This window comes from Mytilus trossulus, chromosome 6 (genome assembly GCF_036588685.1).
Source record: "Mytilus trossulus isolate FHL-02 chromosome 6, PNRI_Mtr1.1.1.hap1, whole genome shotgun sequence".
NCBI classification, from domain to species: domain Eukaryota; kingdom Metazoa; phylum Mollusca; class Bivalvia; order Mytilida; family Mytilidae; genus Mytilus; species Mytilus trossulus.
The window spans coordinates 54,860,453-54,888,343 of NC_086378.1; the positions used below are offsets into that span (position 1 = coordinate 54,860,453).

At 31.4% G+C, this 27,891-nt stretch overlaps 1 protein-coding gene across 2 annotated transcripts in view; it reads left to right on the top strand.

Annotated features, from left to right (window-relative positions):
- Nucleotides 1-27,891, top strand: part of LOC134721550 (vitamin D3 receptor B-like) — a 91,474-nt gene that overhangs the window by 19,716 nt on the left and 43,867 nt on the right. The window contains exon 1 of one of the 2 annotated variants that reach the window (XM_063584646.1): nucleotides 22,443-22,609. The exons of the other annotated variant lie outside the window; for it this stretch is intronic. Within the exon in view, the coding sequence (XP_063440716.1) occupies nucleotides 22,553-22,609 (57 nt within the window). The 5' untranslated portion in view covers nucleotides 22,443-22,552. Of the gene's footprint in view, nucleotides 1-22,442; nucleotides 22,610-27,891 lie in introns of those variants that run through there. 2 annotated transcript variants of the gene reach the window in all.

A 27,891-nucleotide genomic window follows, 5' to 3' on the forward strand; every position in this document is an offset into this window, starting at 1 on the left:
CAAAACTAAGGTCAGTTATGAATTTGGGTAACATCACGTTTACTGTTCTTGAGTGAAGTCCCTTTATAACATTATATGCAAGGTTGGGCATTATCAAACTTGTGCTGCCATGTTATATTTTTAAAATAGTCTTAGGTCAAATGTTTGGATCTGTAGCATTGGGATATGACTGTTCAAGGAATTGCCTATAGTAATATTTTATATGGTAATCACAAGGCTTTAGAAGACACAACATAGAAAAATAATGACAACAAGCACCCGAACAAAAATTGGAGGTCATCTCAGGTGCTCCAGAGTGATGGCACATTCTGCTTCAGATGTGACACCTGTATATATTATAAAACTGAATGGTCCTAAATTATGACCAAATGTATATGAAATTTCTATTTTTCTAATGGGTTGGGTTACTGAATCATGTATTAAAGTAGCAAAATACTTTAAAGCTTTGTTGAAACTTTTATTTTATAATTCTGTGGATGATGATAAAACATTGATAGCCTATAATACATGGCAGTTCATATGTTCCTAAAGATATTTTTTTCCAAAATTATTATTAAAAGCCTATGAAATAACAGGTTATGAATTTCTTGATTAATCTACATAAAAAATATGTATACTACAGAATTAATTAATGTCTGCAGCCCCCCAAAAAGTCTTTAAATATTCATTAAGGCATGAAATGTATATCCATGACTATAAAAAAACAATGAAAAAATACATAATGATTATTAATACTAGAACCGTGAGAAAGATTTTTTTCAGGAAATGTTTTCATGAATTTTTTACTGTTTAATTTCAATTTTTTTTAAACATGCCTTTTTGGGGGAGATCACTTTCTATTCACAGCGCCTAAATGAATAAAAGGGAGGTAATTTTAGTTTGATATTATAACTCAACTCAATTATTCTTTTTAAGCTCACCTGGCCCAAAGGGCCAAGTGAGCTTATGCCATCACTTGGCGTCCGTCGTCTGTCGTCGTCCGTCGTCATCTGTCGTCGTAAACTATTTCAAGAATCTTCTCCTCTGAAACTACTGGGCCAAATACTTCCAAACTTTAACTGAATGTTCCTTAGGGTATCTAGTTTATAAATTGTATCCGAAGTTTTGATCTACATGTATCGACAAACATGGTCGCCATTGCTAAAAATAGAACATAGGGGTCAAATGCAGTTTTTGGCTTATAACTCAAAAAACAAAGCATTTAGAGCAAATCTGACATGGGGCATTATTGTTGATCAGGTCAAGATCTATTTGCCCTGAATTTTCAGATGAATCGGACAACCCGTTGTTGGGTTGCTGCCCCTGAATTGGTAATTTTAAGGAAATTTTGCTGTTTTTGGTTATTATCTTGAATATTATTATAGATAGAGATAAACTGTAAACAGAAATAATGTTCAGCAAAGTAAGATTTACAAATAAGTCAACATGACTGAAATGGTCAATTGACCCCTTTAGGAGTTATTGCCCTTTATAGTCAATTTTTAACAATTTTTTCGTAAATCTTAGTAATCTTTTACAAAAATCTTCTCCTCTGAAACTACTGGGCCAAATACTTCCAAACTTAAATGAATGTTCCTTAGTGTATTTAGTTTATAAATTGTATTCAACAATTTACAAACATGGTTGCCATTGCTAAAAATAGAACATAGGGGTCAAATGCAGTTTTTGGCTTATAACTCAAAAACCAAAGCATTTAGAGCAAATCTGACAAGGGGTTATATTGTTTTTCAGGTCAAGATCTATCTGCCCTGAAATTTTCAGATGAATCAGACAACCTGTTGTTGGGTTGCTGCCCCTGAATTGATAATTTTAAGGAAATTTTGCTGTTTTTGTTTATTATCTTGAATATTATTATAGATAGAGATAAACTGTAAACAGCAATAATGTTCAGCAAAGTAAGATCTACAAATAAGTCAATTTGACCAAAATTGTCAATTGACCCCCTAAGGAGTTATTGCCCTTTAAAGACTTTTTTTCACAATTTGTTCATCATGTTGACTTACTTTAAAAAATCTTCTCCTTTGAAACTGCTGTATCAATTTCAGCCAAACTTAGGCTAAATGAGTTTCAGAGTATCTAGTATAAATTTTATATTTTATTTCCTTGTATGTCAAGAAACATAGCTCCTATGGCTATAATAGAACATAGGAAAAAAGCCAAAATAATCATTGATGAGAGATTTAACCAAAAAAATTAAGGTGAGCAATTCAGGCTCTTGAGAGCCTCTTGTTTGTTATAACTCAAGGTGTAAGCAAGAATAGGTACACTATTAAGACCATTGAATTCAGCAAAAAATTATCAATAACTTGTGATAAATTTTGCTTTTGATCATGTGTCGTAAGATGGCTGTACAAATCATATTTAACAGTTCAGTTGGTGGTCTTAAAAAATCATTCGGACACCTAAATCTTTTTAATATCTTATCATTCATTTTATCAGTTATTCCTGTTAATTCGGTTATTTTCTGTGACAATTTAAAGGAATCACTATGTGGGATTATCAAATTGATCTAATGATGTTTGTCAGTGGAAAATCCAGCAACCATGCATAATTTTTCAAATCTTTTCAAAATGCTATTTTGATATTTGCTGTTTTGTTTGAAAATTCTACAAAATTTCATTTTGTATTTTTGCATTAGAATAGTGTTCCATATACTATTAATCTCTGTGAAATTGATCTTTGTTATTTTGTTAATTATCCCTTGTAAAGAGTGATTTACAATGCATCATGAATGACTTAACTTAATCAAGATAGATTGCTTCTGATTTTTGAGATTTCTGTTTATACTTTATAGTGCCATATTTAGTCAGTTCTTGTTGTTTGGGACTCAAATTTTTCTTTGGTTGCGACATTTGATCTTCTTATGTGAAAATTGTTAGCTTGTAATAATTTATAGAGTACAAAATGTATTATCATATACATGTATATATATAATATAGGAAAACAAATATCTCTTTTTATCCTGATTAGACAGTTGGACTCTAGAGGAAAAACTCAATCCAGTAGCCCAGTATATCTGCTATTAAACCCCAAGGTATATGTAAAAATGCTAAGTACAGATTTTCTGATAGCCACAATGGCACATCATTGCCTCTACAAACAGAATTCATGGGGTACTGGACCTTTGCTTATTATCATCCCTGGTGTGTAGAGAGGAAGAAAGACTGTTGGGGGAAAAGGGATATGGATGGTTAGCAGAAAAGCAGCAAATACCTTTCAAAAAACTTTCAAATATTAGTTATTCTGACTAGAAGCCTTCCATTTAACAGGGAATTTCAAGCTAGGAGCCCAGACCAGATATTTCATAATTAGTTTCTATATGTTCAACTGAAATTTAACTGAAAGTTTAGGGGCCCAGCTCAAAATCTAGGAGCCATGGGCGACTGGACCTCCTTTAAGTTTTGTCCCTGCATAAAGCCATTATATGCTCTTACTTATAATTGGTGCATGCTTAGCAGAAAAGCAGCATATACCTTTCAAAAAACTTTCAAATAATAGTTATTCTGACTAGAAGTCTTCCATTATATGCTGTTACTTATAATTGCTGTATGCTTAGCAGAAAAGCAGCATATACTATTCAAAAAACTTTCAAATATTAGTTATTCTAACAAGAAGCCTTCCAATATTTGCCCTTACTTATAATTGCTGCATGCTTAGCAGAAAAGCAGCAAATACCATTCAAAAAACTTCAAATACATGTATTAGTTATTCTGACTTAAGCAGCCTCCCAATATTTGCTCTAACATATATTTGCTGCATGCTAAGCAGAAAAGCAGCATATATACCATAAAAAAACTTTCAAATCTTTAGTTTGACCTTGTTAGGTTTTACCCAGGTCCTCCCGCACTTTTTGAGTAGACACACTTCCACAAGGCGAAGCCCACCTGTGAAGGCAATAAATTATAATGCTTGTAATACAAGTGCTCCTGTACTTGAATATTAATGATATATCATTTGTTTTGAATATGTAAAATAATTAGATCTAAGGTGCTAAAATATATTTGTACTTTAACTTTATATACATATATATTAAACGGTACATAGATGCTGCACTCAAGTCATTCTGTGTTTTTGTATAGTAGGAAACAACTTTGGAAATGTTTAAACACAAAGTTCTTTTTTAAATGGAAAATGGATTTTTTTTTTGTGGAATTTGCATACATATTGAATTACTACCAGCTAGCTCAGCATATTCATAATATGATAAGGCAATGCTTTGCATTTCAATATCATATGATCCATTTGATTAATCAAAATCAATGTAAATGAAATGCTTCATTTTTACTTTATAAATCAATAGGAAGTACATATGTGCAAAACGAATAAATGTACCAGATTTTTGCTGTCAACGTCTGGTTTAAAAAATCAGTTAAGCTATGCAAGGTGATTGAGTAAGCTCTTTTTCTAACAAGGATGTTGAATAATAATAAGTCTTCTGTTAATCTAATCAGTGCAACCGAAGGATTAAAATTAAAAGTGATTTTGACTTTACACTTATAATTCTATTAGCTGCATTAAATTACCTTATAAGTAATTTTCCTAAGTCAGTAGCTGATTATATTAATGGTTGATGAATTAAGGCAGATCATTGGTTTCTTCATTAAATATTGATTTCTGATCAGCTTTTTGTCAGTAAAAACTTACAGTCTTATCAGATTTTTTCCAATCTCTGTTCAGGGGATTAGCACTTAATCAGATATCTTAAAATATCTTTTTGACATGAAGGCTTTCAGTAAAGTCAATGACATAGGTTTTACTTTTTTTCTGTATTAGACATGTAACGCTAGAAGCTACATGTAACATATATATATATATATATTTATACTACAATGAAATTTGTTTTACATGCACACGTATAAAAATTGCAGTTTTTATCCAACGCAATCATAGGTTTGAAAGTAGTTTTCAATTTAGACTTGTTTATATATATATATAGGATATATATGTATGTAACAGATTTTTTGCCTTTGAATCAAGAACTTAAAGAAGTCTATTCTTAAACAAGATGTCTGAAAAATGTTTTAAGTTTATGCCCTGCAAAATTGAAAACTAGCAAATTGAAATCCCTCCCTGAAATAATAGTAGTTTGGTGATTATCAGTTTTAGCTCCATTTTTATTGTCTTTAACATCTTATAGGGGACATGAAAATACAGGGTGCTCAGTTATCCATGTATGGTCTTTTTAGCTGAGTCTCACATGTATGTAAAATTCTTGGCACAATTTTTCAAAACATTTTGTCTTAAGATTATATCAGTATTGTCTCAAACGAACCTGTGTCATCCAATAATTATAGAGTAATGCCCCTTTGAAATATGACTTTTATGGACAGTTGCATTTATGAGTGCTGACATGTGAAGATTTTTAGCAAATGTATGTCAAATTTGAAAATCATAAAATATTTTAAAAGAGTTTTTTGCCACTTGAAAATATTTATTAAATCAGAAATTGCATTACATTTGCTCTCTTGAAAGCCTTCATTTCTCTAAGATATTTCAAAAAATTTGAAAAACCAAGCCTGAACAGATAAAATATGTGCAATGTGGGGGGTCCATTGTTGAACTCTGTTCTTTTATTCATTTATACATTTGTATATTATATAAAGAGTTGACCTTCTGAAAGAAAGATTTAATGAATATATAAATAAATTAAAAAGATTGCAACAATTGGAAGACATAAACCTTGTAATCCTTCTTTTCATTTCATAACTTTATTATCCCTTCTTTGCATATATATTTAGTACTAAAAAATATTCAGGTCTATATGTCAGATTGCACTCAAACTTTTCACTAAAATCTAGATGCTCATATAATGTTTTGCAGCTGTAAGAAATTTAGAATTAAAGCATCAATATGAAAATACATGTATAGTATAGATGTACTATAGCCATATAGACCAATGTTAACAGCATAAATTATAAAAAAGAAGATGTGGTATGATTGCCAATGAGACAACTATCCACAAAAGACCAAAATGACACAGACATTAACAACTATAGGTCCCTGTACGGCCTTCAACAATGAGCAAAGCCCATACCGCATAGTCAATTATAAAAGGCCCCGATAAGACAATGTGAAACAATTCAAATGAGAAAACTTACAGCCTTATTTATGTAAAAAATGAACAAAAAACAAATATGTAACACTTAAACAAATAAGATTGTTTCATGACAAAATCACTGTATGGCCTAACTCATCAGTGTGACTGTAAATACCCTATTTGGTGCCTAGCTTGTGCCAATAGTTCTCAAAGTAGCGTTAACACCAAAAATTAATCAGAATTTACCTCTTGTTTACCAAAATTATAATTGATTTTATCCATAATGATAAGATGTCATAAATAACTGACAAATATAGTGAACCTAGTTGTTTGTTTTAAATTTTTTGAAGAAGAGCATTCAGATTCATGAATTCTGCAAGATTTTCTAACCTTATAAAGCACCTGAGAACATCCCCAGTTTTTGGTGGGCTTCATGTCAAGTAGTCTTTAGCTTTCTTTGTTGTGTTTTGTGTACTCACAGCTGTTGGTCTTTTTCTTTCCTTGTCATTGCATTGTCAGTTTTTTTCAACTTCTAACTTATGAATTTGATTGTTTTTTGGTATCTTTTGCCTCTCTTTTCAGTATATTACAGTATTTGTTGATAGTGGAACAAATATTACAGACTACAGTATAATATTGATCATTAGGGAATAAAGAGTAAAGAAGTGGGTCTAATTGGGGTCTTAGCGTGACGCGGGATTGCCGATTTTTTGTAAGCGTGACACGTTAAAGTCAAATTATTGTGTCATGAAAACGGGAAATGACAAAAAAATGAGAATTGCTTACTTATATAGTGTAAGCGGAATATGGGAATCTGACAAAACAGTAAGCGGGATCGGGGATCGGAACCCCCCAATGAGACCCCCCAAAGAATATTTGTTCAAACAGGAGCAGACAGTTATAATGGCATTGTTTATAACAAAGTTTTCTGGGACTATTGTTATGCTGAAAATAGATAAATGTTCACAATAAGATAGCCATACATTGTAGTGAACACCATCCCACTGTTATGTTGCTAAACAAGGCAGTTTGAAGTCAGTAAGAACCAAAACAGGAAACGTGAGTGGTAAACATCTCTAATTATCAGGAAGCCGTAAGATGTCACCATGACAGTTAGAATAATAGGTGATTGGCCTTCTTATTGACAATGTTGATCAATGCCCTGAGATTTTAACATTAATTAGTGCTTCCAACACTACTTATATCTCTGAAAATAACATTCTAATGTAAATTTTTGTTTTCCCCAGATCAAAGTAAATTATCTTGTTAAGCTCTTGTACCATTCATCAACTAATTCAAATCTCTGTTACTTCCTTGTTCTCCGATCATTAACTTGTCTATATATATATATGGACAAGATTGAAATTTTACTTTCAGACATTGTCACGTTACCATAGTGACCAATAATCCAATTAAGGCAAAGTGTACTTCAATACCTTGAATGAATATTATAAACCACTGAAGCTATGTGCTATTTTTGATTGTCAGAAAGGCGGAAAATTGATGATCAGTCTTTAAACAGTTGTAATGAACTTCAATTCTTATTTTAGTTCTATGTTACAAATGAGCTTGATGTGTTTGTTCTCAATGCTTGCAAATTTATGCAACAGAACTGCAGCAGAAGCTTGTATTAGGTGCAGATTTCCAGGTGAATTATAATCATGGTGCAGCAATAACCAATCAAGTGTAAAAAGCTCTTATCCCTTTTAAGAATTCATTCTTTTTGATTATCATAATTTAGATGATTATAAAAAAATGACAGTTTAAATCTAAATTGCATAATTTAGATGAAATCTAAATTTCATGAAAATTTCTGTAACATTCTGCCTGTAGAGAATATTAGTGTACTATAACTGAAATTAGACATGTCTCAACCAAAAAGCTTGTACCTTGTCAATTTGTATTTAATTTGACCAAGAACCAATTACTTTTGATATCAATCATGAGTGAAAGTCAGCTTTGTCTCCAGTTGACTATAATCCTGTATTCTGTCAGGTTAATTTTGGCTTCAGCATCTGCTATTTAAAAAACAGATTTAGTAAATAGAAAGAAAAAAAAAAATTGTAAGGAAATTGGTTAAATCATGTATAATTTCAGTTTATTATTAGATTCAAAGAAACATTTTCATATTTCCCAACTGCTGTTGGTTTCTACCTCATCAACAAAAAATTCTATTGATTTCAATTTCATCAACCCAAACTTGCTGTTGGTTTCGAACTCATAAACAAAACTTGCTGTAGCTCCTAGCTGATGAAAAATAAATTGCTGTAGCTGAGATCATGAAATAAAAATGGCTGTAGTATCTAGTTCATAAAAAAACTGCTGTTGGTTTGTAGCTGAGCATCAACAAAAAAACTTTTGCCCAAGTGTTTAACTCACCAACAAAAATAAATGATGTTTGCTTTCTAAAGTTCATATAAAAAATTTTGCTGTTGCTTTCTACAGTTCATTAAAAAAAATTTGCTGTTGCTTTCTAAAGTTCATTAAAAAAATATTGCTGTTGCTTTCTAAATTTCATCAACAAAAATATTGCTGTTGTTTTGTAAAGTTCATCAACAAAAATATTGCTGTTGCTTTCTAAAGTTCACCAACAAAAATATTTGCTGTTGCTATCAAAAGTTTATAAAAAAAAATATTGCTGTTGCTTTCTAAAGTTCATCAACAAAACTGATGTTGCTTTCTAAAGTTCATCAACAAAAATATTGCTGTTGCTTTATAGAGTTTATCAACAAAAATATTGCTGTTGCTTTCTAATGTTCATCAACAAAACTGATGTTGCTTTCTAAAGTTCATCAACAAAACTGATGTTGCTTTCTAAAGTTCATCAACAAAAATATTGCTGTTGCTTATGTGTAAAGTCATTATGTGAGATTGTTGTGATGCAAGTTGATTCTTTTTTTGAAAATTTTATATTTCTATATTTTGTAACTCATCGCTTGGGGATAAAAATGAATGCACTTTTAGAGTAATTTTTCCTAAGCCTCATTGTAGCAGTACATTAAACTTAATACAATATTTGAAATAGGCATGTCAAACAGTACAGCACTATTATCAATACTAGAATTTCATAATTATTCCATATGCAACCACTTCAAATTGTCACTCTCTTCAAGCTTTATAATCATTTAGATTCAAGAAAATGTGTAGTAAATACCAGACTTCCTGGAGCAGCATTCTTTTACTGCAAATATTGTTTTTCTAACAATAGTTAGTTCTAGACAAAAACAAACTAAAATAATAGTTGATTTCAGGAAAAGAGAAGGCAAGAATGGAGATATATTTAGTCCTGATTCTTATTATTTGTTGTTGGTTTTGTCCTCTGCATCAGTTAAAAATACTCATTGATCCAAGGGATGATCATACGTAAATTCAGTGGGGGTCTAACTTCTCATAAAGGGGGAGGGGGCTGCTGACTGACCTTATTCAGGGGAGGCTGCTCAATTCATGCTTCAGTGATTCCATATATAATCAACCAAAGCCCCCCAGGGCTCACTGGATCCACCTATAAATTACTCTTTTCTTGAGTGGGTTCAAGCATTATAAAAGCAGTTAATTAAAAGGAGATTATAAGTTCTCATTCTAGACATTAAGAAAGATTGAAAGAATGGATCCAACTATGTTGAAAAAAAAGGATGACCAAAGTGCATGTAAATGTTATAAATATAAAGATCTTTATTTTCGTCAAAGCCAATCAAGCCAATCATACTTTTAAATGTCGGTTATGAAAAACAACTCAATTAGGGTTGTTTTAGCCAGTAATAGAACTTAACTATGACAAATGAGATATTTTTTAATTTTTGTAATGTATTTGAATCCTGTCTTGTGTCAGAAACATTGTAGTAACGCTCCAGCGCAGATCAAGCTATTTTTAAAAGGTGGGCTCCATTTCCCCCAGAACACCACAAAACATTCAGATAATCGATCAAAATAAAAATAAAATATAAAAAAGGTGTGATTCTTAAAACACCCCTGAATGACCGTCATTGTCATCTGTTTTAAATATTTCAAAAACTAGGTAAGAGTAAGGAAATAACAAAACATACTTTGGTAATTTTGATAGTACAAGTCAGATGTACCAGGTACCTTGATTAGAAATATGAATTGAAAAAAATTGAGATTTCATGACGTTTCATACATATATTAAATTCAGAAATTATTGCGAGAATTTTATCATTGCGAAAAATGTGACAGAGTTGTAATTGCAATAATTTAAACTTGCATTTTGAAATATTTTATGAGTCAAATAGGATTTTTCTCAAAATCGTAAAAAATAAAATCACATTTTAAGTCTAAAGTAAAATGACTTGTTAAAATCACAATAATAAATGCACGCAATAATTTCTGAATTTACAGTATACAATTGCTGTCTATATGTATACAAAATCTCTGTTGGAAGATTGAAATCATCTGTTTTGAGTAAATTATATGTTCTCAGATGTTACAAATGCATGTATGCTGATGTCATGCAGTTTTAATTTATGCATTATATTGATTTTAAAACAAACATATGTTGAAATAATACATTTAAAAACTGTAATAATTTAGTTGTAGTGAAAAGTTATGTTCTGTTTAATTGTTTATAGTTTATTATTGAATATAAATGCACATTTTAACCCATATGGTTTGAAGGCATACATAAATCTACATAATAACTTTACAATACATCATACAGAAAAAACAACAACAAAAGAACAAAACATTATATTATGTATCTATCATTTAGTTGTTGAGTCCACCCTCCTCAGTGACCAAGACTTTTTATACGACAGCAAATTTTGAAAAAAATTTCGTCGTATATTGCTATCACGTTGGCGTCGTCGTCTGCGTCGTCGTCGTCGTCGTCGTCCGAATACTTTTAGTTTTCGCACTCTAACTTTAGTTTAAGTTAATAGAAATCTATGAAATTTTGACACAAGGTTTATGACCACAAAAGAAAGGTTGGGATCGATTTTGGGAGTTTTGGTTTCAACAGTTTATGAATTAGGGGCCAAAAAAGGGCCCAAATAAGCATTATTCTTGGTTTTCGCATAATAACTTTAGTTTAAGTAAATAGAAATCAATGAAATTTAAACACAATGTTTATGACCACAAAAGGAAGATTGGTATTGATTTTGGGAGTTTAGGTCCCAACAGTTTAGGAATAAGGGGCCAAAAAGGGACCCAAATAAGCATTTTTCTTGGTTTTCGTACCATAACGTTAGTATAAGTAAATAGAAATCTATGAAATTTAAACACAAGGTTTATGACCATAAAAGGAAGGTTGGTATTGATTTTGGAGTTTAGGTCCCAACAGTTTAGGAATAAGGGGCCAAAAAGGGACCCAAATAAGCATTTTTCTTGGTTTTCGCACCATAATGTTAGTATAATTAGTAAATAGAAATCTATGAAATTTAAACACAAGGTTTATGACCATAAAAGGAAGGTTGGTATTGATTTTAGGAGTTTTGGTCCCAACAGTTTAGGAAAAAGGGGCCCAAAGGGTCCAAAATTAAACTTTGTTTGATTTCATCAAAATTGAATAATTGGGGTTCTTTGATATGCCGAATCTAACTGTGTATGTAGATTCTTAACTTTTGGTCATGTTTTCAAATTGGTCTACATTAAGGTCAAAAGGGTCCAAAATTAAACTTAGTTTGATTTTGACAAAAAATGAATCGGTTGGGTTCTTTGATATGTTGAATCCAAAAATGTACTTAGATTCTTGATTATTGGCCCAGTTTTCAAGTTGGTCCAAATCTGGGTCCAAAATTAAACTTTATTTGATTTCATCAAAAATTGAATAAATGGGGTTCTTTGATATGCCAAATCTAACTGTGTATGTAGATTCTTCATTTTTGGTCCCGTTTTCAAATTGGCCTACATTAAGGTCCAAAGGGTCCAAAATCAAACTAAGTTTGATTTTAACAAAAATTAAATTCTTGGGCCTCTTTGATATGCTGAATCTAAACATGTACTTAGATTTTTGATTATGGGCCCAGTTTTCAAGTTGGTCCAAATCAGGATGTTAAATTATTATATCAAGTATTGTGCAATAGCAAGTCTTTTCAATTGCACAGTATTGTGCAATGGCAAGAAATATCTAATTCACAATCTTGTGAAATATCAATTTTTTTTTTAATTAGAGTTATCTTTCTTTGTCTAGAATAGTAAGCAAGAAATATCTTATTGCAAGTTTTTTTTAATTGAAGTTATCTTTCTTTGTACAGAATCAACTTAAATCTTTGTTATATACAATATACAATGTATATTCACTTTTTACTACCAACTGATAAATTTAAATAATGTTTACCATTCAGTGATAACAAGCAGTTTTTTTTACATCTTAATATTTTATGATGTATTTAAATGAGTAGTTATTGTTGCAAACTCCATTAGAATATTTTAATTGAGATTAGTTTTGGAATAAGGGAAAGGGGGATGTGATTAAAAAATCGGGTTCAATTTTTCTCATTTGAAATTTCATAAATAAAAAGAAAATTTCTTCAAACATTTTTTTGAGAGGATTAATATTCAACAGCATAGTGAATTGCTCTAAGAGAAAACAAAAATTTTAAGTTCATTAGAACACATTCATTCTGTGTCAGAAACCTATGCTGTGTCAACTATTTAATCACAATCCAAATTTAGAGCTGAATCCAGCTTGAATGTTGTGTCCATACTTGCCCCAACCGTTCAGGGTTCAACCTCTGGGGTCATATAAAGCTACGCCCTGCAGAGCATCTGGTTAACAAATGAAGCAGCATACTGCATAATTGACGGCCAAGAAAGACATAAAACCAATTTTATAGTTAAATATAAAAGAAAAGCCTCAGGGTCTAAATGTACCAAAGCAATATTCAACTTACAAGTTGAAAACATACTTATTTTCCTGGGCACTCTTTTTAGCTCACCTGGCCCGAAGGGCCAAGTGAGCTTTTCTCATCACTTGGCGTCCGTCGTCCGTCGTCGTTAACTTTTAGAAAAATCTTCTCCTCTGAAACTACTGGGCCAAATGAAACCAAACTTGGCCACAATCATCATTGGGGTATCTAGTTTAAAAAATGTGTGGCGTGACCCGCCAAACAAAACAAGATGGCCGCCATGGCTAAAAATAGAACATAGGGGTAAAATGCAGTTTTTGGCTTATAACTCAAAAACCAAACCATTTAGAGCAAATCTGTTGAGGGTAAAATTGTGAATCAGGTCAAGATCTATCTGCCCTGAAATTTTCAGATGAATCCGACAACCCGTTGTTGGGTTGCTGCCCCTGAATTGGTAATTTTAGGGAAATTCTGTCCATTTTCACTTATTATCTTGAATATTATTATAGATAGAGATAAACTGTAAACAGCAATAATGTTCAGCAAAGTAAGATCTACAAATAAGTCAACATAACCAAAATGGTCAGTTGACCCCTTTAGGAGTTATTGCCCTTTATAGTCAATTTTTAACCATTTTTCGTTGATCTTAGTAATCTTTTACAAAAATCTTCTCCTCTGAAACTACTGGGCCAAATAAAACCAAACTTGGCCGCAATCATTATTGGGGTTCCTAGTTAAAAAAATGTGTGGCGTAACCTGGCCAACCAACCAAGATGGCTGCCATGGCTAAAAATAGAACATAGGGGTAAAATGCAGTTTTTTGCTTATAACTCAAAAACCAAACCTTTTAGAGCAAATCTGACAAATGGTAAAATTGTTTATCTAGGCAAGATCTAACTGCCCTGAAATTTTCAGATGAATCAGACAACCCGTTGTTGGGTTGCTGCCCCTGAATTGGTAATTTTAGGGAAATTTTGATGGTTTTGGTTATTATCTTGAATATTATTATAGATAGAGATAAACTGTAAACAGCAATAATGTTCAGCAAAGTAAGATCTACAAATAAGTCAACATAACCAAAATGGTCAGTTGACCTCTTTAGGAGTTCTTGCCCTTTATAGTCAATTTTTAACCATTTTTCGTTAATCTTAGTAATCTTTTACAAAAATCTTCTCCTCTGAAACTACTGGGCCAAATAAAACCAAACTTGGCCGCAATCATTATTGGGGTTCCTAGTTAAAAAAATGTGTGGCGTGACCCGGCCAACCATCCAAGATGGCTGCCATGGCTAAAAATAGAACATAGGTGTAAAATGCAGTTTTTTGCTTATAACTCAAAAACCAAACCTTTTAGAGCAAATCTGACAAGTGGTAAAATTGTATATCTAGGCAAGATCTAACTGCCCTGAAATTTTCAGATGAATCCTACAACCTGTTGTCTGAATTGGTAATTTTAGGGAAATTTTGCTGTTTTTGGTCATTATCTTGAATATTATTATAGATAGAGATGAACTGTAAACATCATTATTGTTCAGCAGAGTAAGATCTACAAATAAATCAACATGAACAAAATTGTCAGTTGACCCCTTTAGGAGTTATTGTCCTTTATAGTCAATTTTTAACAATTTTCCTGAAATTTGTAAATTTTTACTAACATTTTCCACTGAAACTACTGGGCCAAGTTTAATATAGATAGAAATAATTGTTAGCAGCAAGAATCTTCAGTAAAATAAGATGTACAAACACTTCACCATCACAAAAACATAATTTTGTCATGAATCCATCTGCGTCCTTTGTTTAATATTCACATAGACCAAGGTGAGCGACACAGGCTGTTTAGAGCCTCTAGTTTTTTTAATATTATTTAACCTTTTTACAAAAACACTTGGTTTTATATATACTCTATGAGTCTACTGTTCCCATAATCAAAATAATTTGATCAATTCCTCACAGGTTCAAAGAACTTTCTAACAATTATTTATAACAGCATCCAATTTTATATTTTTTTAAAGTATTTTTTTCTGTCTGAACACATTAATAGATAATGTAACAAAATTTACATATATTACTGATGAAAATTAGCAATTTAAAGTGTTATGGATGGTTACATTTTTAAGGAAATAACAAAACATACTTTGGTAATTTTGATAGTACAAGTCAGATGTACCAGGTACCTTGATTAGAAATATGAATTGAAAAAAATTGAGATTTCATGACGTTTCATACATATATTAAATTCAGAAATTATTGCGAGAATTTTATCATTGCGAAAAATGTGACAGAGTTGTAATTGCAATAATTTAAACTTGCATTTTGAAATATTTTATGAGTCAAATAGGATTTTTCTCAAAATCGTAAAAAATAAAATCACATTTTAAGTCTAAAGTAAAATGACTTGTTAAAATCACAATAATAAATGCACGCAATAATTTCTGAATTTACAGTATACAATTGCTGTCTATATGTATACAAAATCTCTGTTGGAAGATTGAAATCATCTGTTTTGAGTAAATTATATGTTCTCAGATGTTACAAATGCATGTATGCTGATGTCATGCAGTTTTAATTTATGCATTATATTGATTTTAAAACAAACATATGTTGAAATAATACATTTAAAAACTGTAATAATTTAGTTGTAGTGAAAAGTTATGTTCTGTTTAATTGTTTATAGTTTATTATTGAATATAAATGCACATTTTAACCCATATGGTTTGAAGGCATACATAAATCTACATAATAACTTTACAATACATCATACAGAAAAAACAACAACAAAAGAACAAAACATTATATTATGTATCTATCATTTAGTTGTTGAGTCCACCCTCCTCAGTGACCAAGACTTTTTATACGACAGCAAATTTTGGCCCAGTTTTCAAGTTGGTCCAAATCAGGATGTTAAATTATTATATCAAGTATTGTGCAATAGCAAGTCTTTTCAATTGCACAGTATTGTGCAATGGCAAGAAATATCTAATTCACAATCTTGTGAAATATCAATTTTTTTTTTAATTAGAGTTATCTTTCTTTGTCTAGAATAGTAAGCAAGAAATATCTTATTGCAAGTTTTTTTTAATTGAAGTTATCTTTCTTTGTACAGAATCAACTTAAATCTTTGTTATATACAATATACAATGTATATTCACTTTTTACTACCAACTGATAAATTTAAATAATGTTTACCATTCAGTGATAACAAGCAGTTTTTTTTACATCTTAATATTTTATGATGTATTTAAATGAGTAGTTATTGTTGCAAACTCCATTAGAATATTTTAATTGAGATTAGTTTTGGAATAAGGGAAAGGGGGATGTGATTAAAAAATCGGGTTCAATTTTTCTCATTTGAAATTTCATAAATAAAAAGAAAATTTCTTCAAACATTTTTTTGAGAGGATTAATATTCAACAGCATAGTGAATTGCTCTAAGAGAAAACAAAAATTTTAAGTTCATTAGAACACATTCATTCTGTGTCAGAAACCTATGCTGTGTCAACTATTTAATCACAATCCAAATTTAGAGCTGAATCCAGCTTGAATGTTGTGTCCATACTTGCCCCAACCGTTCAGGGTTCAACCTCTGGGGTCATATAAAGCTACGCCCTGCAGAGCATCTGGTTAACAAATGAAGCAGCATACTGCATAATTGACGGCCAAGAAAGACATAAAACCAATTTTATAGTTAAATATAAAAGAAAAGCCTCAGGGTCTAAATGTACCAAAGCAATATTCAACTTACAAGTTGAAAACATACTTATTTTCCTGGGCACTCTTTTTAGCTCACCTGGCCCGAAGGGCCAAGTGAGCTTTTCTCATCACTTGGCGTCCGTCGTCCGTCGTCGTTAACTTTTAGAAAAATCTTCTCCTCTGAAACTACTGGGCCAAATGAAACCAAACTTGGCCACAATCATCATTGGGGTATCTAGTTTAAAAAATGTGTGGCGTGACCCGCCAAACAAAACAAGATGGCCGCCATGGCTAAAAATAGAACATAGGGGTAAAATGCAGTTTTTGGCTTATAACTCAAAAACCAAACCATTTAGAGCAAATCTGTTGAGGGTAAAATTGTGAATCAGGTCAAGATCTATCTGCCCTGAAATTTTCAGATGAATCCGACAACCCGTTGTTGGGTTGCTGCCCCTGAATTGGTAATTTTAGGGAAATTCTGTCCATTTTCACTTATTATCTTGAATATTATTATAGATAGAGATAAACTGTAAACAGCAATAATGTTCAGCAAAGTAAGATCTACAAATAAGTCAACATAACCAAAATGGTCAGTTGACCCCTTTAGGAGTTATTGCCCTTTATAGTCAATTTTTAACCATTTTTCGTTAATCTTAGTAATCTTTTACAAAAATCTTCTCCTCTGAAACTACTGGGCCAAATAAAACCAAACTTGGCCGCAATCATTATTGGGGTTCCTAGTTAAAAAAATGTGTGGCGTAACCTGGCCAACCAACCAAGATGGCTGCCATGGCTAAAAATAGAACATAGGGGTAAAATGCAGTTTTTTGCTTATAACTCAAAAACCAAACCTTTTAGAGCAAATCTGACAAATGGTAAAATTGTTTATCTAGGCAAGATCTAACTGCCCTGAAATTTTCAGATGAATCAGACAACCCGTTGTTGGGTTGCTGCCCCTGAATTGGTAATTTTAGGGAAATTTTGATGGTTTTGGTTATTATCTTGAATATTATTATAGATAGAGATAAACTGTAAACAGCAATAATGTTCAGCAAAGTAAGATCTACAAATAAGTCAACATAACCAAAATGGTCAGTTGACCTCTTTAGGAGTTCTTGCCCTTTATAGTCAATTTTTAACCATTTTTCGTTAATCTTAGTAATCTTTTACAAAAATCTTCTCCTCTGAAACTACTGGGCCAAATAAAACCAAACTTGGCCGCAATCATTATTGGGGTTCCTAGTTAAAAAAATGTGTGGCGTGACCCGGCCAACCATCCAAGATGGCTGCCATGGCTAAAAATAGAACATAGGTGTAAAATGCAGTTTTTTGCTTATAACTCAAAAACCAAACCTTTTAGAGCAAATCTGACAAGTGGTAAAATTGTATATCTAGGCAAGATCTAACTGCCCTGAAATTTTCAGATGAATCCTACAACCTGTTGTCTGAATTGGTAATTTTAGGGAAATTTTGCTGTTTTTGGTCATTATCTTGAATATTATTATAGATAGAGATGAACTGTAAACATCATTATTGTTCAGCAGAGTAAGATCTACAAATAAATCAACATGAACAAAATTGTCAGTTGACCCCTTTAGGAGTTATTGTCCTTTATAGTCAATTTTTAACAATTTTCCTGAAATTTGTAAATTTTTACTAACATTTTCCACTGAAACTACTGGGCCAAGTTTAATATAGATAGAAATAATTGTTAGCAGCAAGAATCTTCAGTAAAATAAGATGTACAAACACTTCACCATCACAAAAACATAATTTTGTCATGAATCCATCTGCGTCCTTTGTTTAATATTCACATAGACCAAGGTGAGCGACACAGGCTGTTTAGAGCCTCTAGTTTTTTTAATATTATTTAACCTTTTTACAAAAACACTTGGTTTTATATATACTCTATGAGTCTACTGTTCCCATAATCAAAATAATTTGATCAATTCCTCACAGGTTCAAAGAACTTTCTAACAATTATTTATAACAGCATCCAATTTTATATTTTTTTAAAGTATTTTTTTCTGTCTGAACACATTAATAGATAATGTAACAAAATTTACATATATTACTGATGAAAATTAGCAATTTAAAGTGTTATGGATGGTTACATTTTTTTTTTTAATAAATCATAGAAGCTGCAATTAATTTTTATGATACATTCGTAAAAATTGAAAGCTTTTTTTTTATAGCTATTTTAAGTCCTTTTTTGAAAAAAATGCATATTAATTTCTTTTGTTAGGGAAAAAAAATAAGTTGCATTAATAACAATTTTGCTAGGTGTAAGTTTAAATGGACCAGCTGCTTTCTTTCTTTTTTTACTTTGGTTGACTAATGTTTGACCTATATTGTGAAAAAATTAGCATTATATTTTTCTAGCTTTAGGTACATTAGCCTTTTGTGTACCTGAAGCAGGTGAAGGAAGTCAACTTTAAGAGTGCTGTAAATTAGATTGGATGTATTATAACTGGGTATAGTCATTTATGAATAACCCCTGTGAAAAATGTTCTAGAACAGATTTCAAGTTCTTGAACATTCTAGAACTTTTCTAGAACATCAAGAACTGTTCTTGAACTACCAAAAATGTTCATGAACTGAGTTCTAGAACTGTATTTGTTCTTGAACTCTCTTGTGAAATTTGCAATATAATTTTTGAAACACGGAAATATTTTCTACAGCTGCATTAATACCTGGAAACTAATATTACCTTCCCGGACCCCTCAAAGATTAAAAATCAAAGAAACTCTAGCTTTTTATAGATATTATAGGACTATAATGCATACTAATAAATTCTTTGTAAGAGAAAGCATAAGGTTGCACTTAAATAACTAGGTGTAAGTTTAATTGGACCAGCTGTTTCTTTTTTTTTACTTTGAAACTGTATGACTAAAAAAAAAAAAATCTAGCCAAAGAGTAGCATTACATTTCATGGCTTCAGGTTTGTTGGCCTTTTGTGTACAAATTTTCTATCAGTTTGTATGCAAAACCACAAAATTTTATATCAATTTTCCACTATCAAAGAAAATTGGTACCCAAGAAAATATAAAATGAAAACACAGTACGTTCAAACCAAAAAAAAAAAATGGTAAAATTAAAATTAGACAGCATATTATAGCAGCCTTTGCTTGTCTATCTAGTAATTCATTCAGTTTAATAGATATAGGAAGATGTGGTGTGAGTGCCAATGAGACAACTCTCCATCCAAATAACAATTTAAAAAAGTAAACCATTATAAACATATTTATTTATAGTAGATTGGGAAACATTGTATCGTAACTTATATTAATCCTTTTCCACATTCATGTGTACGTAAGAAATAAAAGTCTCTTTACCAGTTAATTATATTAATTTTGCTCTTTTTGGTAAGTTTGTAGGGACTTAACTTCTACTATAAAATGCAGGTTTATGCACTGTTCAGGGATTAAATACTTTCCTACACCTTACATTTATTGATTAAATCAGTCTAGCAGTCATTCAATATGTAAGAGTTTGAATATACTTTAGTAGCTATTTTAAGATGTCAATGAACTTTCATATATAGTTTAGGCCACACTTAATAATATTTTAGTTTGCCCAAACCCTACCAGAAGATAGAGACAGTCCTTTTTGTTTTGACAAAGAAAATTGAAATGTCAGATGTTTTTTAGTCATGGCCATCTGATTAAAAAAACTTTTTCAAATCAAGGCTCTAAAAGATTTTTAGTAGGCAGCTATTTTCTGGTTGGAAGGGTTTGAGGGCAAACATTCATATTCTTTTTATGGCCTTAAATAAAGTTTTTCTTGTATTATTTTCTGGTACAAAGGTCAGAAAAATCATAAAAATATATGAACATTTTAAAGATTTAATTATTTTAAGAATGCATATATCTTTTAATAAAAAATCTATTGCGTTTAATGGTAAACTTGTTTTGATATAGAAAATATTGGCCTGTTATTTTTTTTTGTCAAATCATTTGAATGCACAATGAAGCATGATGAAAGGTTATATTAACTAAATCTCTATGTCATTACTCAAGTAATGCATATCACCTTCTCTTTTGACTTATTTGATAGATTTAGGACATAAGCTATATATAGTATAATCACCTTCCCTTTTCATCTCTGCATCTTTTTTCAAGGTTTGTTTTGGTCTCGTTGATTTTTGTCGAGCCTTCGACTTTAGTCGAAAAAGCGAGACTAAGCGATCCTACATTCCGTCGTGGGCGGCGGCGTCAACAAATATTTAATCACTTTCTCAAACTATCCTGGGTTTGTACCAAACTTGGACAGAAGCTTGTTTATGATCATAAGATAGTATCCAGAAGTAAATTTTGTAAAAATAAAATTCCATTTTTTCCGTATTTTACTATAAATGGACTTAGTTTTTTCTGCGTGGTAAACAAAACATTCACTCTGTGGTTAAAGTTTTTAGAATTTTAATAATTTTCTCAAACTATCCTGGGTTTGTACCAAACTTAGACAGAAGCTTGTTTATGATCATAAGATAATATCCAGAAGTAAATGTTGTAAAAATAAAATTCCATTTTTTCCATATTTTACTTATAAATGGACTTAGTTTTTTCTATGGGGAAACATTATATTCACTCTGTGGTTAAAGTTTTTAGAATTTTAATAACTTTCTTAAACTATCCTGGGTTTGTACCAAACTTGGACAGAAGCTTGTTTATGATCATAAGATAGTATCCAAAAGTAAATTTTGTAAATAAATAAATCCATTTTTTCCATATTTTACTTTTAAATGGACTTAGTTTTTGTGCGGGGAACCATTACATTCACTCTGTTGTTAAAGTTTTTAAAATTTTGATAACTTTCTTAAACTATCCTGGGTTTGTACCAAACTTGAACAGAAGCTTATTTATGATCATAAGATTGTATCCAGAAGTAAAGTTTGTAAAAAGATTACTCCGTTTTTTCTGTAATTTACTTTTAAATGGACTTAGATTTTCTTACAATCATAAAATAGTAACAAGAGGAATATTTTTATTGATTTTTTTCCTCATTGTTGTTGAGCCTGCGATTTACAGCAAAAATAGGCGAGACACTGGGTTCCGCGGAACCCTTACAAATTTTTACCATAATTACACGTAATTTTTTTAGTTTAATTTATTGCAATGCATTTTATGATCTTACATTATAGCTTGGGTTCATGGCTCTTGACTTTCCTATACCCTGTCAGACACCTTGTGACATCTATGACAGCTTAATCTGTGTGGCTGTTGTATTTACCATGTACCATTCAATGGATGTCTCAGGACAAGGTGACATCTTCTGTAACAGCATTGCAATCAGTTATTTTTTCAATGTCACCGGGTGTCTCTGAATGTATGTTTTTTTTTCCTAAAAAAATAATTCAGATTTCCAATTTAACAGGAAAAAATGTTGTGGTCAAGCATCTGAAAACAAGTAAAATTATGCTGAATCCAAACCAGATTTTCCCCCATACCTAATAGCGTTAAATTTCAAAGAAAAAATAATTTCATGATTGATTTAGCTTTGAAAATAAAAAAAAATGTAATTAAGTGCTTTGGTCATTTTTTTTTTAATCAGACATAAACCTTACCCCCTACCCCCTTTCCCCCTTCAATGGTTGCTCCCTAAAAAAGTTCATATATTAACTTGTTAGGAAAAAACATTTAGCGCTTGGATTAAATTTACATTTACAATATCTCGCTATAGATCAGTCACAACCAATAATGATTTTTTTTTTAATCTTTCATCACCATTTTTCCAGAATTCACAGATTTAGTTATTCTATATATCGTCATGGATATATATTCACAATATCCTGATATAGATGTTAAAATATATATTATAAATGGATCCATATTATTAAGGTCAATGTCCTCAATGGCTGAGTGAACTAAATTATGTATGATTGCATCAGGACACCATCTTTAAGCTAAGGAATTCAGCTAATACTAACGGAGACATACACAGCTGATGAGGAAAATCGTAACAATCAATAGTGAAATATTCTGTGGTGTTGTTGTTTATCAGGTCACGGAGATATAGCAATGTAAAAGATGTGGGGAATTTTTCCTTCGCAATCGACATCATATTCGTCTTATATCAGATCTAAGGTAAATAATTTTGTCAACTGTGTCTGATGGGAAATTATAAGACATACGAAAGGTTATTTACCATAAAGTTATTTATAGTGTGATATAAAGGTGCTAATTAATGTATTCTATGGTGTAAATATTGAGGTATGTCATTTTTATTAACGCTTTCTTGTTACACATCAGAAGTACTTTTAATCATGCGTTTCTTTTAATAGTTGTATATATAATGCTAAATGATAATGATAAGAATAATTTATTATCTTGGTAAAAGTTAAATGAACTATTAAGATATAACCTTGGTTATAATAATAGCATAAAGTAGAATTTGTAATTGGAATGGGTTTATTACTGTATTGTAATAACTTCATATGATTACAAGATGTCAGACAGTACATTTGTTACAGCATTTGTTACATAAATACATTTGTTACTAAGTAAGATATGAGTTAACTGCAATTTGTTGTGTAAGCATCAGAATTTTAAAGTGAAAAACTTACATATAGTACAGGGGAAAAGATTAGCAGGGGCCAATGTAGCAAATGGTACTGAAAGGTGGACATGGCCCTAAAACCTAAATTCCCATAGTGCTTACATTAAAGGTGCATTCACACGATACGATTTTCCATTCGATTTTCATTCGATTTTTACCTGTGCACCTGCTTTCGACTAAAATCGTATCGTGTGAACAGTGAAATCTGAAGTCGAATGTGAAGTCGAAACGTCGTTTTGAAATCGAAACGTACGCTATTTTCATTCGACGTTTCAACTGGAATCGGACCGTGTGAACGCCAAATCGACTAAATTTATCAGTCAATTGAAAAAATCAAGCTTATAAATTTTATCGACAATATTCCGATTTTCGCATCATTCTAACGTTTTTAATTCGTACAGGAAACATAGTCATCTTTTGTTCATAAACCTGGCTACCGTTTTACAAAGCCTTCGGAAGTCTACGTGTCATTAGATCCATAGTGACAACCATCGTTAATAAATCTTAGGTTTTACAGCCGTTTCACAAAGCCTTCGTAAATAATGATCGTGAATAATAGGTAAATCCTGGCATAATACTTACTACAGTAACTGCTATATTATCGTGTACTTGACTGGGGAACTATGGTTAGACCAAGTTACAAAAAGGGGATGTGCATTGTTCTTATAAATGATAATAACTGGCGGACTTACATGGCGTTAATAGGGCAACAAGTGCTAGTAAATGCAATACATCCCAATTAGCACTTGCAAAGTCAGGAGGAGGGACATTGCATAAATTTGCCTGTTCAAGAATTACAAAAAAATAAGGAAGATTAAGTAAGCGTTTCATATACACAGGGGCTTGCACGTTTCTATCCATGGGAAGACACACTATCAACATATCTCCAAAGAATGACGAAGGGTCAGCATTTGTTTGTCGAGAGCAGTACCGTGCATTGAATGATGCAAATCTTAAGTATTAGTTCACTTTTAACTCAACCTATTTTCTTCCCGGCTTTCTTCTAGACTAGACAATGTTCTAAATTAGGCTTTCTATCACGTCCGCGTTCTGATATCTATTTATAAATATGTCACTTCAGGCACAGTGGTAATCGACAAAGCGTTTAAAAGAGGATGTTTGATCCCCAAATAAAAGAGTTCATAATGAATTGATTAATGCAATGTATTTATATCATTTTTTTTTTACACATAATTCACCAAAACAATATTTATAGTTACAATAGTATAAATTGCACCTATTTTGAAAAAAAAATTCACTTACGTTTTTTTATTATTTAGACAAAAATTTCCTTTTAAGTGTTTATTTTGTAGAGGTATCATTGTTTACACCAATTCAATTTTAATTTTGAAAAAATGCCGATTTTAAAAGCTCGCTTGAACTTGTGTTACTTTGTTTAGTGTGTATCCATGGTATCGACCATGAATAAAACTTTGATTTTGAATCCATATTGAATCAAAGAAAAATTGGTCTAAACAGACCTCCAAATGATCCAGGATTCCGTAATGAGGAGTACCCAAATTGCAACGACCATACTTAAATCCAGTTATTGAAAAGTTGAATAACAGATGTTTTGTTCCATTTCTCCAAATATAAAGATTAAAGAATACATTGATAGAACGTCGCTAGCCTATGTATTTTCTTAGATATAAGCATACACTAGATGATGCCCCTGAAATTGCAGTACACCTTAGCAAATGTTGAAACAAAAAGTGGGGACACAGTAAGGATTTGGATACGGCTAATGCATTTAATTCTAACTTTAAAAAGAGATGAAAATTAGGAACATTATGCAAGTGAGGTCAAGTGTGATTTTCAGTAGTATTTTACCCTATAAAAGCAACAACCGTATGCATTGACTTTACTGAAAGGGATCAAAATGAACACAATGGAAAATAATCTATCTTAATCGAATGAAAATGAAATCTATACCACTTCCAGTGGCGGATCCAGAAATTTTCATAAAAGGGGGTCCATTGACTGTCTAAGAGGGGCTCCAGTTATTCTTCAGTGATTCCATATTTAATCAACCATTTTGTTTCTATACAAAGGGGGGTGACCCCCTGCCTCTGGCTTCATCAGGAATCAATTCCTGTTGTATCTCAGAAAACATTGACAACAATCCAAATCATCAAAATAGGTCAAACTTTCTTAGCTCTTGAAATAGTCGTGCCATCTTAAAAAATATAAACTTCTGGATTTCGAGGTAACATTCAGTTAGATATGGGAATGTATGAACTGGGAGTATAGCTTATAGGATCATATTAATACTGAAAATTCGAAAGGACATTTTAAATTTAATCAAATCATGCTAGCTATTTCATGTCCGATAATGTTATGACGTGTAGCGACCTTGAATCTTGGCCAATTTTTTTTAAGGGATTGGAAAGTCCCTTCTTTTTATTTATTCTAAATTTTCCAATTTATAGTTTTGCACAAGCTGGACTATATCAAATTTGCAAAGTTTCGAAGACCTTTAGCATTATATATAAAAAGGCATTATTTTCCCATATTCCCCTAAACCCAACTTTAGTTCGCACATGAATAAAGTTCTTTATTTTCCAATTAAAATATTTCGAAATAAGTTTGAAAAATAAACAACAAATAATTATAAATACTTGAGATCATTATAAATAAGAATATGTGGTATAAGTGCCATTGAGAAAACACCGCATCCAAGTCTCAGCGAATTTAAGCTAACAATTATAGGTCCAAGTACGTCGGACCTTCAACACGGAGCCTCCCTTTGGTTAGCTGATCCAAAACAGCAAAATATAAAGGATCCCAAAATGACCAGTGTACATATACATTTTCAAACAGTAAAACCAATGGTCTAATCTATTTACAAAACGGGAAACAAACCAGATGTTACGCAGGGTACAGTTTTATACGACCGCAGAGATCGAACCCGAACAGTTAGGCAAGTATGGACATAACATTCAAGCTTAGTACATCTCTGAATTTGGATTGTGATTAAATAGTTGACACAAAATAGATTTCTGACACAAAATGAATGAGGTCTAAAAACTTTAAAAAAAAAAAAATTGGACATTTTTTTATTATGGTCCAATATCTAAAATCTAAATACAATCATGATTAGATTCAGCATATCAAATAACCCCAAGAACTCGTTTATGATGAAATTAAATAAAGTTCAATTTTGAACCCTTTAGAACCCAATGTTGACCAATTTGACAAAGGTCTCAAACACCAAAAACATTTATACATGGTTAAATTCAGCATATCAAAGAACCCCATATATTCAATTACTTTTGTTGAAATTAAACAAAGTTTAATTTTGGACTCCGCTTTATACCAACTTGAAAACTGGGCCCGTAAACGAAACTATAAGTACAGGTTTAGATTCAGGATATCAAAGAACCCCAAGAATTCATTTCTTGAAAACTAAGTTTGATTTTGGACCCTTTGGACCTTAATGTAGACTTATTTGAAAACGGGACCAAAAATTTAGAATCTAAATACACGATTAGATTCAGCATATTAAATAACCCCATAATTCATTTTTTGATGAAATCAAACATAGTTTAATTTTGAACCCTTTGAATTCCTAAACTGTTGGGACCAAAACTTCCAGAATCAATCCCAACCTTCCCTTTGTGGTCATAAAACTTGCGTTTAAATTTCATAGATTTCTATTTACTTATACTGAAGTTATTGTGCGAAAACAAAGAAAAATGCTTATTTGTGTCCCTTATTCACATACTGTTGGGACCAAAACCCCCTTACTTTAAAATTTTATCTATTTCTATTAACTTTAAAAAAGTTATTATCCGGAAACCATCCATCTTCGGACGACGCCGACGACGACGCCGAAAACAACGATGTATGAAGTATGAATTTTTTAAAAGGCGCCAACCTTCTCCCTTATCTAAAAAGTAGTACGTATATGTATGACATTACAACACGGAAAGACGCACTATAGAATATTAGTTAAATATATGACTCAACTCTACCAAAAAAGACGTGAATTACACAAAAAACATGTGCCTATTAAACAAAGACGTACGTGTAGTATTAAATTAAGACACGAAGCAATTTTAACTCGGTTATCTGTTTTAAAGTTCCATTCTTTACTTGTATCGAGTTCTCTTTTTAATCTATATTTTAAATACAAGTTTCATATTTTGAATATTGAAATCGGGTTTAAATTTTCTACTAGCATTAATATTGAGGTTACTTTTTTTTCTTCTAGATCTCAGAAGAAAATAAACTCTGTTACACTAATATAATCGAAAAATTCGAGTGTCACATGATGTCTCTATATGTCGTCTGAATTACAATGTATGTTATTGTTCTGTAATTTAAATATTCACCATGATCCGCAATAAATTTTTAAATGTTATTTTGGCATGCTCTATTATTAAACAACTAAAACGTAGAAAAGCGTGTGGCAATGACATGATACAAAACGAACACTTGATATATGGTGGACCAAAAGTTTCGGAATGTCTTGCCATTTTCCTTAATATTGTTGTAGAGAAACAGCAAGTTCCTAGTGACTGGCAGAAAGGACTGGTTGTTCCCTTGTTTAAAGGAGGCGATAAGTCTAAATTGAGCCCGGACAGCTATCGACCCGTGTGTTTACTATCTAGTGTATTAAAGCTTTTTGAAAAGATAGTACTTATCCGTCTACAAACATTTGTCGTATTACCAGAGACGTTTCCTAATCCTCTCCAACATGGATTTCAAAAAGGTCTTGGTTGTCTGACTGCGTCCTTTTGTCTCCTTGAAACAATATACCATAACATAGAACAAAATAGCAAAGTTTTTGTAGCGTTTTTAGACAGTA